Source organism: Carlito syrichta, unplaced genomic scaffold, assembly GCF_000164805.1.
Source record: "Carlito syrichta isolate Samal-C Ts95f unplaced genomic scaffold, Tarsius_syrichta-2.0.1 Scaffold289269, whole genome shotgun sequence".
NCBI lineage: Eukaryota > Metazoa > Chordata > Mammalia > Primates > Tarsiidae > Carlito > Carlito syrichta.
This window is the reverse complement of record NW_007233365.1, coordinates 348,519-362,249: the sequence shown is the minus strand read 5'-3', so window position 1 is coordinate 362,249 and position 13,731 is coordinate 348,519. Positions and strand designations below refer to the sequence as shown.

The following is a 13,731-nucleotide window of genomic DNA, read 5'->3' as shown; positions in this document are numbered from 1 at the left end:
TGAAATCTAGCTAAATATAAGTAACAAACCACATTAGTGCTAGCAGTAGCTGTGACTTAGTCACCAATAGGAATCATATATGTTCATATCACATTATAGTTGGTCAGATACCTCTAAATATCATTGATACTGCTTCTTCAAAATCACGGTAGTTCTTAGACCTGCCAAGCTATCTTGGTATTTGATGTGTTAATAAACATGCATATTATCATATAGTTCATGTTTTAAAAAATATTTTATAAACCTTTATATAATATGCAAATCAAGAAGCACATGTATTTCTCCATATCATAACTTTGGTGTGTTTTTTGTGATATTTTGAAACCCTGTGTATTGTGTTGTGTGCACTTAGACACTATTCTGAGGTAAGAATTTGTAGGCTGCATTTGCCAAACTGCTAAAGCATATATAACATAAAAAGTTTATTTTCCCAGCACCATTTGCTAAAAAAGGTCTCCTCTCCCCAGTGGTTGTTGCAAATGTCTTTGTCAAAGATGGGTTGGTTTAGAGATTGAATTTTTGCTCCCAGAATCTCTGTCCTGTTCCATTGGTCTGTATGCCTATTCTTGTACCAGTTCCAGGCTGTTTTGATTATTGCAGCCTGATAGTAAAGTTTAAAGTCTAGAAGTGTGATACCTCCCACTTTGTTCCTCTTGCTGAGGATTGTTTTCGCTGTGTATGCTCTTTTTTTTCCCCATATGAATTTCTGTATTGTAATTTCCAGGTCTGAGAGAATGATGTTGGTAATTTGATGAGTTTTGTATTGAATCTGTAGATTGCCTTGAGTAGGATGGACATCTTGATAACATTAATCATGATAACACAGGGGTGGGATCAGCAGTCATGGGACAGTGCCAGAGGAGGGGGGAAGGGGGGGCATGTAACAACACACAGGGGACCTGATTCTAAACCAGGGAAAGTGAGGACCTGTTGGAGGCCCAGACTTATGTACCTAATCCTGACTTCTATCCCACACCTTTATTAATAAATGAAATTAAAAGAGTTTATTTTGAAAGTTCCTTTGAGAGGAAGTAGACAAGGCAAATGATCACTGCCATCCAACTGTGCTAGGTAAGTCCCCTACACTCTCCAAGCCTCAGTGTCATCATATGTGAAAAGGGGGTAATAATAGTAACAGTCACACAGGGATATGGGGACCTGCCTCACTCGTGATAAACTACACTCAGAGCTCTGGCTCAGTACCTGGCACATAGCAAGTGTTCAGTGTATGCTGTTCTTGCTGCAGCTGTGTCATTTTGCCTGGACTTTGGGTAGAGTTTCTCTTGCAGGACACCTTTGGGCTCAGGGCTACTTGGTCTCCTCCAGGTTCATCCGGAAACAAGGCCTGGATCGGCTCTTCCTGGAGTGTGACGCTCACATGTGGCGCCTGGGAGACCGGCGGATCCCAGAGGGCATCGCCGTGGATGGTGGCTCGGATTGGTTCCTGCTGAACCGGAAGTTTGTGGAGTATGTGACATTCTCCACAGATGATCTGGTGACGAAGATGAAACAATTCTACTCCTACACACTGCTTCCTGCTGAGGTAGGTATCCAGGAAAAAGTCCCCAGGAAGGTAGGGGCCAGATCTAACCTGTAGAGCTAAGCAGTTGATGAGAGCTTGGCAAGGCAATGCTGGGTCCACCTACGTTGTCCTCCAGACATCCAGATGTCCTTGTTGTCATAGTGGGGCCCCTGGTGCCCCTCCAGTCTTCACAGAGGTTGTATGGAGTAGGCACACAGTGCCTTTGTGCAAAATAGAAAAGACTACCCTTCCTCAAGACACTTGGTTCCCACTGGTCATAAAACTATCATAACACGCTGATTTGTTAGAACAAGAAACTTTGCTACCATTTTCCAGAAAACTATTATTTTAAAAAAAAAACCCGCCGGGTTCGGTGGCTCAGCCTGTAATCCCGTGCCTTTGGGAGGCTGAGGTGAGTGGATTGCCTGAGCCCGCGGGTTCAAGACCCACCTGGGCAGGTGAGACCTCATCTCTACAATAAATCAAAAAATTAGCCAGGTGTGGTAGCACACGCCTGTAGTTCCAGCTACTGGAAGGCTGAGGCGGAAGGATCGCCGGAGCCCAGCAGGTCCAGGCTACAGTGGCCGGGAGTGGTCACTGCACTCCAGTCTGGGTGACAGGGTGAGACTCCAACTCAAAAAAACCCAAAAAACTCTTGATATTTACAATGTTGATGTCACCCCTAGAGTTATGCAGTACATAACCTGCACAACTGTATATGCGACTCATATCCACATTTGACAGATCTTCTGTAGTCACCAATCATATAATAACCACGTTTTCAACACCAAGAATTCTTTTTGTCATCTTGAATATTGTTCTATCACTCCTTGAAAATAGTGTTGGTTTCATGGTTCATACTCCAGAAAGCCAAGTGATCTCAGGGCTTCCATCAGGTCTGCACTGGCCCCTGCACTGGCAGCCACATAGCCAAATGCTCAGGACTGTGTGTCCCATTGCTTTTTGGAAGTATTTGAAAATCTCCAGGAAGACTGCCACCATTTTTCAGACCTTTGGTGGGAAGCCCTGTTGAGTGAGATTGTGGAATATTCTAAAATAGCCCTTGCCCCATCTAGAAATGGGCAGGGCTCCAGTTGTGAAATTTTGCCGCTGACATGCCACCAGCCTTCTTCTTTTCAGAGCTGGGTTGAGGGATTCTGTATTTATCGTCCTGACCTCCAGGTCACTTGCATGCTCATATCTGATCTGACTTCAGAAAGCTCCAGAGTGGCTTCCATTTCTATTGGGCCTCCCGTATTTCTCATGAATGGCCCACTGATCCCTCCCTGGCTGGGACTCCAACTCTGGACCACAAGGGCTGTGTATTTCTGCAGACAAGACAAAATGATGCATCTCATTTGATGATGTCCATGTCTCTCACCAGTGTCTGGGACAGTGCCAAGCTCCAGGGAGGGCTGGCCACCTGCATCATGCAGGGAGTTGATGAGCTTGTCATCCTTGGGCTGGGTTTTACTATTCTGCACACATGTCAAGTAATCAGTTTTTAATCTTATTTCAGTGAAAATCACCTTTTCCCTCAATTCCAATAACCGCCTCATCCATTATCTTGCAGGGAATTTCTGTATCATTATGAAAGGACACAGGGCAATAGGTAATTGGGTACTCTTCCCCAATGCTTGATGGACAATGTGTCCCTCCATGGGCTTGTAGACAACTCAAGCTTAAAATCCAGGTTCATAGGCATGTCATTTAGCATCACAAGAAGGTCAGCAAAGAATGGTGGGTGGAGCCTCATTCTCATTTTGCCCACATGCCCCTTAGAAGAGATTGTTGTTGGTAGTTTAGTTGTTTTAACCGAGATGCCCACCACACTGCTGGTGACCAGAATTCTGTGTGTGACATCTGCCCTTTTCCGGCCCTGAAACACAAAGACACATACACTATAGGGTTTCTGTAAGCTCCTACCTCCTCCATTCCTTCGTCTCTGCCTTGCCCTCCCCTCTCCCAGGCCACCTCCAGGGGACTAGTTTAGAAGCTATCTGGAGGCTGTAGCCATAATATAATAACAGGCAAACACAGACCAACCCCCCCCCAGTGGCTTCCCTTAGGGAGCAGAGAGTGGGGAGAGTTGTGTCCTCCTGGTGTCGGGGATTCTTATAAAATGGTGTTGAAATAGAAATCTCTCTCTTTCTCTCTCTGGCAGTCTCTCAGCTGCATCAACGATTGTCTCTTTTCTGATTTCTCTCCTCACTGCCAGCACTGACTCTTGCTCAGATTCCTTGGAGCGGTTGGCCAAGAGTCCTAAGATGAGGGAGAAACAGTGACATCTGGCATCTGGTTCAGGACCATGGACAGTGGAAATTCCCCTTCTCTCTCTCTCTCTCTCTCTCTCTCTCTCTCTCTCTCTCTCACACACACACACACACACACACACACACACACACACACACAAACACACCCTTGCTCTCCCCTCCACTCTCTCCTGGTGCTGCGGTCACACTATGCAGGTGGCAAAGGCAGGAGGCCCCACACCTGATGCAGTCATGAATCTGGCCTCTCTCCCAGGGGTAAAATTCCAGAGCATCAGTCTTTGTTATCAAGCTGTCTCAGACCTGAATCCCTTGGTTTCAGACCTGCCTATTTGCAAAGAAAGAGACCTTTTGATCCAAGATTTTCTAGAAAATTGTCCCCAGGTTTTCTTCTGCCCCATGTGTTGACAGACTCTGAGGGACTTTTCCTCTCTGCTGAACAGACAGAAGATGACCTGGGTGATAGCCAATGTCTTAAAATCCAATTGTGGGCACTGGGGAATGGCAACTTAGAGAACTACTTAGAGCAACAAGCTTTCAAGTAGAAGTAAACCACTCTGGACAAAGCATCTAGCTGCACCACGAGTTGAGGCCGACTGGCAGCTGTCCCCCTGCACACACAGAGAGAATAGATGAGTCTCCAAGAGGGTCTCCTTGCCGCTGGGTGGCCCTCAGGAAGGACCCCTCTACCTCAACCCATTTAGGGGAGGCCAGGAGAGGTCTCAGGCTGGGCCCCTCTGTCTCCACAGTCCTTCTTCCACACGGTCTTGGAGAATAGCCCTCACTGTGACACCATGGTAGACAACAACCTGCGCATCACCAACTGGATCCGCAAGCTGGGATGCAAGTGTCAGTACAAGCACATCGTGGACTGGTGCGGCTGCTCACCCAATGACTTCAAGCCACAAGACTTTCACCGCTTCCAGGTAAGCCGGAAGTACTCTGCCAGCCCCAAACCGCACCTTTCCCACAAACCTCAGCAGGCACGCGAGGCCAGACCTGTGGGTCGTCTTAGCCTGCGGTGCCCAGCCCTGGCTGCTGATGATAATAGTAACACCATCAACAATAGCCAGCTGGGCTCGGTGGCTCAGCCTGTAATCCCACGCCTTTGGGAGGCTAAGGTGAGTGGATTCCTGAGCCCACGAGTTCGAGACCCACTGGGCAACTTGGCAAGACCTCATCTCTACAATAAATCAAAATGAGCCGGGTGTGGTAGCATGTGCCTGTAGTTCCAGCTACTTGGAAGGCTGAGGCAGAAGGATCGCCGGAGCCCAGTCGAGGCTGCGGTGGCCCAGAGCGGCCACTGCACTCCAGTCTGTACGACAGAGTGAGACTCCAACTTAAAAAAGAAACAACAACCAATAGCCAACAGTGGCTGGGCGTGGTGGCTCATGACTATAATCCCAGAACTCTGGGAGGCCGAGGCTGGAGGAATACTTGAGCCCAAGAGTTCAAGACAAGCCTGGGCAACATACTGAGACCTTATCTAAAGAAATAAAGAAAATTAGGCAGACTTGGTGGTGCATGTCCCAGTTACTTAGACTACTGAGGCAGGGGAATCACCTGAGCCCAGGAGTTTGAGACCAACCTTAGCAACATAGCATGATTCATTTCTACAAAACAAATAAACAACAACAACAAAATTAGCTGAACATGGTGGTAGGGGCCTGTAGTCCCAGCTACTTGGGAGGCTGAGGCAGAAGGATCACCTGAGCCCAGGAGGCTGAAGCTGCAGTGAGCCATGATTATGCCACTTCACTCCAGCCTGAGCAACAGAGTGAGACCCTGACTCCAAAAAATAAAAAATAAAAAATAACCAACATTTATTGAACTTGTACTCTGTACCAGGGCTGTTCTGACCCCTTTGTCCATATTGATTCATGAACCCCACAACAACCTTTTAACATATTTATTGTGGCTATTATTATTATTATTGAATTTTAAGGATAGGGAAACTGAGGCAAAAAAAAGTCAAAAAACTTATTCAAGATCATATGGCCCAAGGTATCTGTTTCCAAAGACCATATGCATATTTTCTTCTCTTTTCTGCCTTTTGATAATATTTGTTAAATTTTTGAAATATTTGTTTAAAACATTTGTTAAAATATTTATTGAAAGCACTTCTGTGTATTAAAGTAAGTAAATTTAGGGCACAGTTTTTCAACTCAGAGCTCCTGGCATTGCGACTGGGATCATTCCTTGTCATGGGGTCCGTCCTATGCGTTGTGCGATGCTTAACAGCATCCCTGGTCTCTACCTTACTAGACCCCATTATTATCCTCCAGACATTGTCTTCAGAAATTGCCAAATGCCCTTTGGGGGCAAACTCACCCCTGATCACTGATCTCCAGTGAAGTCCAGGAATTTGTATTTTTAGTGAATTACACTTTGGGAAATTCTGAGGAGCAGCCAGGTTTGAGAACCACCGAGCTCTGTGTAGTTGAAGGAGGAACAAGAGTGCCCAAGGGTGACTTTATTACCCTCATAGCTGTCTCTGCACTGCCTGGCTATTTCCTGTTCTGGGGAGGCAGAAGGGTGCTCGTTCCCCAGGTTTGGTCCCAGATGGCAGCCTCTATCTGTCCTGCCTGGGCACACCTCCCGCTCTGCCCCTCTCCTGCCATTGTGGTGGCTGGGCAAGAAGGGGCCCCTCCGAGCTGCTTCCCCCTCACCCATCACCACACCCAGCCCCAGCTGCAGATGCCTCAAACAGAACGCCAAGAGGTGATCAAATGAATCACTCTGAGGTCACATGGTGTGTGGCTTCCTAAGCTGTGAACAGGGAGGGAAGGCAGGGACACTTGGGACAGCAGTGCCAGGATGGTAACCCAGCCAAGACACCCTATTCCCTCACTCTTCCCATAACTGGAACATCCAGGAAGAGATATATGCTGCCCACAAGGAGCCTCCAGCCTCTTAGCCTGGTTCCTCAGAATGTAGCTCCTGGCCAGCAGCATCACCACCTCCAGGGAGCTTGTTGGAAATGCAAAACCTCAGCCTGCTCCAGGCCCACTGAGTCAGAGTCAAATCCACTCACAAAGCCCCCAGGGGACTGAGAGACAGCTCATGTTTGATCTGCTCTGTGCCAGGCTCTGTGCCAGATGCAGTGGGGACATGGGCTTCACTGGGGTGGACATCATATCCACCATGAAGGTGGGGAAACTGAGGCACAGGGGAGTGAGCTTCCCTGCCCTTGGTCTCACAGCTAGTGAAGTGGTAGGGCTGGGGGTGGTGGTGGAGTGACCCACTGGGGTGTTTCGAGTTCCAGGCTGAGTTTTTTTTTCCCAGCAGACCCCACTGCCATCCTGATTTTGTGCCTGCACAGGGTCAGAATACACAATAGGTTTTATGCTGCCATTCATAGTCCCTTGAGGTGCCCTCCCAGCATCTTCAGCCAACTAAGATAGCAGAGTGAGGGCTGCCCCGGAGATGGCTATAGACCTGTGTTAATTTAGGCATGAGTTGGGTGACATTTGAGCTCCCTGTTGTCCATGCAGAAAGGATCTGTGAGCACAGGGACGGTTCTGGGGTGGGGGGGGGGATGTTTGGCCTATTAGAAAGAGAACAAAAAGAATTCCCACCTGGGAAGCCAGCCTGTTGCTGCCCTGGTTGAAAGAACCTTCAACACTTAAGAGTCCAGAGCCTCCACCTGGCAAGTCCCTGGAGACCTGCTCTGGGTGGTTGCATTTGTATTCTAGCCCAGCATCGTGGGGACAGCACGGTCTCTGTAAAGACCGGCCAACACAGAGCCCAGATCATGTGCTTGCAGCTCTTTCTCTCACAGTAAACAACGATCAAGAATATCCCCCAATGTCTAGAGTCAAGACACTGCTGCCTGGAAGGAACTTGGCGTTCTTGTGCAAAGAACTCGGAAGAAAAAAATGATAAATATAGCAACATGCCCTTTTAGAAGATCCGCTATGGTCAGAGAATCACAAGCAGAAGTGAAGCTGGCCTGCCCCTAAGGCCTGTTTTCTGCCCCAGAAAATGAAGACTGATAAACCCTTAGGAAGATGGAAGCCTGGTAGCAAACTTAAAGGAGTAGTAATAGTAATCACATAATAATAGCATCCTGCAATGTGTGCCGGGCACTATGCTTACATCTGTATTATTACACCCTTTTTAAAATTTTTATTTTATAGAGATGAGGTTTTGCTTGTCCCTAGGTTTTGCTGGTCTTGAGGTTTTGCTACGTTGCTCAGGCTGGTCTCGAACTCCTGGGCTAAGGCAATCCTCCGGCCTCCACCTCCCAGAATGCTGGGATTACAGGCATGAGCCATCGAGCCCAGCCTTTGATACCCATTTTAAGGGTGAGGAAGCTGAGTCCCAGAGAGGTTGAGTATTTTCCCAAAGACACAAAAGAATTTTTATTTTTTTAAAAACAGAATTTATTTATAAAAAATTGTACATTTATTCTTACATGTTTAAACTTCAATCACCTTCAAAGTACTCTCCGTTTGATGTAATTTAGCTATTGAGACACCCTTTTCACTGTTCAAAACAGTTTTTGAACTCATTTGATGCCTTTTAGGGCTTCTGCCATGTTTTGTTTTACCTCTTCCACATCAGCAAAATGTTTCCCTTTAAGGACATTTTTTCACCTGGGGAAATTTTAAAAAGTCACTCTGGGTGAGATCGGATGAATAGGGAGGGTGAGGCCCAAAGGTCATGCCATTTTTGTTCACAAACTGCTGAACACTCGCTACTTACCATGGTGTGGACAGGTGCATCATCATGGTGGAAGAACCAGTCACCTGTTTGCCACAATGAGGGATGTTTCTTCTGCAAATCGTGATGCAGCCTTCTCCAAACTTTCAGGTAAAGTTTTTTATTTGGAAGGAGCAAATTCTGAGTGTACTACATGGGTTCCACCTTCCAAAAGATAATTAAGGATCTTTTTTGTGGTGTCCCCCCTTGTATACAGCTTGAAAGTGGCAACGTGAGTATTTGAACTCAGATGATCTAACTCTTTAGTGCTACTGTAAAGGAACTAAGCGAACTCTACCACAGAGAGAGTGGCCTGGGTTTCACGAAGCAGAGAAGCAGTGAGATGTTTAGAATGACACCAAAGCTATTTATTATCAGGGGCTTCCCGTTGACCCCATTAGCTTGACCCTCAAGTGATGCAGGAGAAAGAGCCTGGGTTTTGGAGTCCTCTGATCTGGATTTGAGTGTTACAACTGCGAATTTGTACATCTCATATGCCTCCTTGACCTCGGTTTCCTCATCTGTATTGTATAATGGGAATCACAGCACCTATCTCGCTGGGCTGTTGGGAGAATTAGAGGCAATAACCTAGATGCAGTGTGCTAGGAAGAGTGTATGCTCAGTGGTTATTGTTGCTATTAATCCACTGCTGTGAAAACAGTGCTGGACCCAAATTTAGGTCAATAATAACACAACACTAGGCCATAATTAGCTCTGCAAAGGAAGAGGACTGTGTTTTATTTGTTTCCATAGCCCTAGACCAGGGGTCAGCACACTCCAGCCCCAGGGGCCAAAGTCAGCCCACTGCCTGCCTCTGTAAATGAAGTTTTATTGGCACACACCATACCCATTTATTTACTATTTTGTCAACGGTTGCTTCCATGCCACAAAAGCAGAGCTGAGTAGCTTCAAAGCTATTTTAAATATTTCCTTTCTGGTCCTTTATTGAAAAATGTGTGTCAATCCCTGCCCGAGACCACAGTATAAAACCTGGTAGATAACAGGTGCTTGGTATATTATTTCTTAAACTGTAGACCCTGAATCTTCATCCTGGCTCTGCCATTGACTTGTGTGTCCTTAGATAAGTCCTTTCCCTTCTCTGGGCCTGTATCCTTGAGAACTTGGTTTATATCGGTGGGTCTCAAATGCTGCATCCTAATCACCTGGGAAGTTTTTGTTGTTTTTGTTTGTTTGTTCTTTTTTTCTTTGTATTTGTTTTTGGAGAAGATACACATTTCTGAGTCTCATTTTCAGGGATGTTGACTCATAGGTCTCAGAAAGGACCCTAGAATCTGAATTTTTTTTTAAAGCAAGATTTATCAAGAGGACAGAAAAGATCCTAGAAGGGGAGAGAACCCGAGGGGGTTGCCCAGAATCTGAATTTTTAAGAGCTATCCTGGTGACTCTGATGTGCAGCCTGTTCTGGTGTCACTTTGCCTTGTCCTCAAGCCTTAATGAGCAAATGAATCACTTGGCAAACCTTTAAAAATACAAATTCCTAAACTTGTTCCCAAAGATGCTGATTCCTTGTGATTCTGCAGTTCAACTAAATTGCTGGGAGGCAATAGGGAGTGGTGGGGACTGTGGTGAACAAAAGAGCCCATGTCCTTTCTAAAGGGACAGCCGCTATTCAGTTTCAACTAACTGTTACCATGTAAGAATGTGGACCTGGGTTTCAGATCTGTTGCTGCTTAAAGGGAAACTAGGAGAGTTTCTGTGAACTCTTTTACTTTTTCAATATGGCCAGCTCATTCCATCTTAAAATACTCCTCTGGCCTACTAAAATACAACTGCAATCTGTATTTGCCCTTGACTCCTAGTCTGTGACCTCCAGTGAAATGACTTCTACATCCATCCCAGCTATAAACATCTAGGATGTAATTGGTTTAACAAACATCTAAGTGATACTCACTAAGTGCCTATCATTGCTTTAAATGCTTTACAGCATTTACATTTAATCCTCCTCACACCCTCATTATAACCCATTGTACAGGTGAGGAAACAGAACACAGAAGACAGTAAATGTCAGAGCTGGAATTTGGGTGCAGGCAGACTGGCCACAGAGTCTTGCTCCTAACCACAGGATGTGCTGTTGGAGTCTCCCTACCACTTACTGAAACGGCTTTTTATTTTCAACCCATGAGTACAGCAGACAGCCCGGCCCACCTTCTTTGCCCGCAAGTTTGAAGCTGTGGTGAATCAGGAGATCATTGGACAACTGGACTATTACCTGTATGGGAACTACCCCGCAGGCACCCCAGGCCTCCGTTCCTACTGGGAGAACATTTATGATGAGCCAGACGGTGTCCACAGCCTCAGTGACGTGACGCTCACCTTGTACCACTCCTTCACCCGCCTGGGCCTCCGACGGGCAGAGATGTCACTGCATACAGATGGAGAGAACAGCTGCCGGTGAGCTCTTGGGGGTACAAAGGGCAGAAGGAGCAGGCAGGAGGGGCCAAGGGCACACCGGAGGGGCCTTCTCTCTCTTTAGGGGTCACAACTCCCCCCACACTTCTCCCCCTCTTATTTTGCCCAAAAAGCAACCATCCTAGTGTGCCTGATGTTTCCAGTCCAAGCAATCGCCAGCGTTTTGCTTTACTGTCTTCCTCAGAATATGAGAGCTCATATTTACCTAATGATTTGCATGCAGGGGACTCAGTCTTTATGCTATGTGTAGACTTTAGCAGGAAGCCTCATTGTCACTGTACTGTGTGGTAGTGTTTGTCTTAAGTGGGAAGTCATCTTGAAAATGCAAAACTTCCTCTTTTTTTTTTTTTACTTTTCATGATGGAAAATGTCAAATATGTACAAAATAGAACAGTATAACCTCATGTCCTCAATCACCCAGCCCTAGCAATTACCAACTCCAAACTGATCTTGTTTTTATCTTCACCTTCCCCCACTTTCTACTCTTCCCAGATCAGTTTGAAGTAAATCCTGGACATCAAATCAGCCATCGGTATTTTAATATGCATCTCTGAAAAATAACTTGTTCTTGAAAAATAATTTTCACGTCATTATCACACCTAAAAATATAACCAAGCAATTGTCTAAAAGACAAAACTATTGCTTTAATGATTCAGCTGCCCCTTAAAATCATCTCACCGACCACAATATGCTGACACTTCGGGGAAAAAGTGTTCTAGAATATATGGAAAGAAGGGGGGAATCAACCCCCTCTCCTCCTGTCCTCTTCCCTAGCCAACCTACCTTTTCATTGCCTGCGCCTTTTCTTCTTTCCTGGAGCAACATACCTATAAATATTTACATAATTGCAACAAGAACCCAGTTCCCTGTGTTCCTCACTTGGCCTGCTCCTCTTAGCCCTCATTTCCTGATTGACTTTGCGGCTTCTGCAATGATAGGATCCTTTGTAATGCTGCTAGTATTCTACGGAATAGAAATTCCAGAGTTTGCTTCACCCAGCCCTTTATGTTGCTATGGTCAGTAGTGTGCCATTGTGAGTAATGTTCTGGTGAGTCTCTTTTTGCAGATAGCCTTTCTTTTCTTCATTCTCCTTTCTGATTAGCTCCTTAGGATAGATTCCCAGAAGTGCCGCTAATCGTCTTTCTCTTCCTTGTTCTCCCATCTCCTCTTTCCATATCCCCCTTTTAACTACACAGCAACATTTTGGTTTTTGTTAAGCATCCATCTCTGTTCACTGTACCTTCCCTTGTGTGTCTCTTAGCCTCATTCTTCCCTCTTCTCAGGAAGGGAAGAAGGAGAAAAGAAGAAATTTTGTTGCTGAAAACCCTGACAGCACAAGCAGGTTTCCCATCTGGTGCTCGTCCCTAGCCATCCTGCCTTCTGAGGGTCTCTGCTCGTGTTTTATCACCTCCTCGCATCTCTTGGATCCTCTCTTGATATGGGTGCTGATTTGATTTAAAGGGAGACTGGTGTGGGTTAGGAACCCCGGGCCTGCAGTTGGAATTTAACTCTACTTGTAGCTGTTGACCCTGGGTAAGTCATTAACCTCTCTGAGCCTCAGCTTCCTCCTTTGTTGAAAACGTGAAGCATCATCATCATCATCATCATGCCTATGCCATAAGGTGTTGTGAAGTTTAAAGACAATAATCTTCTTTTTTAGTCAAAAATTTTATTGTAATTCACTTTTTTAATGTTAAAAATTCTTTTCATTCTTAACAAATTTCAATAACTAGTTCTTTTTTTATTTTTATTTTTTGCAATTCAGGGTTAGGTATACAAATGTTCGTTATGCAGGTGCCCTTGTTGATGAGGTATGCCTCCCCTCCCCCAGCAGATTCTCGCTACTGCCAATCCCGCTTCCCTGCTCCCCTCCTGGCAGTTTCCTGCTACTGCCAATCCTTTACTTACACTATCACGATAATTGTTCAAGGTCCACTTATGAGTGAGAATATGTGATACTCAGTTCTTTGTTTCTGTGAAAGATCACTCAGTATTATAGACTCTAAGTCCATCCAGGTTGCTGTGATGTTCATGGTTTTGTTCTTCTTTGTGGCTGCGTAATATTCCATCGTGTATATGTACCACATTTTTTTTAAAACCAGTCCTCTTATGATGGACAGCACAGTTGGTTCCATGTTCTTGCTACTGTGAACAATGCTGTGATAAACATACACATGCAGATATCTTTTTTATAGAGTAATTTGAGTTCTTCTGGGTATATTTCCAGTAGGGGGATTACAGGGTCATATGGAAGGTAGATTTTTAGATCTTTTAGGAATCTCCACACTGTTTTCCACAGAGGCTGTACTAGTTTACACTCCCACCAGCGGTGTAAAAGTGTTCCCTTTTTGCCACATCCTCTCCAGATCTGTTGTTTTTTGAGTTATTGATGATTTCAAAAACTACCTCATAAGTTAGGTAGTATCGTCATCCCCAGTTTAACAGTGTTTCACATACTAAGTGCTCAGTACTTGTTCGGGTCACTGCTGGTGTCTTGGTTGCCACTAGTAAGCCACCAAATGCAGTCAACTGTGAACAACTGTGTGAGTTAGTCGCTGGCTAGATGTGCAGTTGTTCTCTGGCTGCTTTTTTGCTCCCGCCCACCCCCCCACACACACTACCACTGCACAGCCGACCCCTCCTGGTTATCATGGGCCATCCAAGGGCCCCCTCCACCATGCCCACTTCGCTAGTCGGGCAAAATCCACTCTTCAAAACCCCTGTATGCATCCCCAGTACACAGTTCAGTGCCTGACACGTGGGAGGCAAATATCGTTCAAAGCTAATTTTAATCACAGGCTTCCT

At 45.7% G+C, this 13,731-nt stretch overlaps 1 protein-coding gene across 1 annotated transcript in view; it reads left to right on the top strand.

Annotated features, from left to right (window-relative positions):
* Positions 1-13,731, top strand: part of XYLT1 (xylosyltransferase 1) — a 151,381-nt gene that overhangs the window by 117,745 nt on the left and 19,905 nt on the right. The window contains exons 7-9 of the mRNA XM_021710508.1: positions 1,327-1,543; positions 4,542-4,718; positions 10,646-10,908. Of these exons, the coding sequence (XP_021566183.1) occupies positions 1,327-1,543; positions 4,542-4,718; positions 10,646-10,908 (657 nt within the window). The remainder of the gene's footprint in view (positions 1-1,326; positions 1,544-4,541; positions 4,719-10,645; positions 10,909-13,731) is intronic.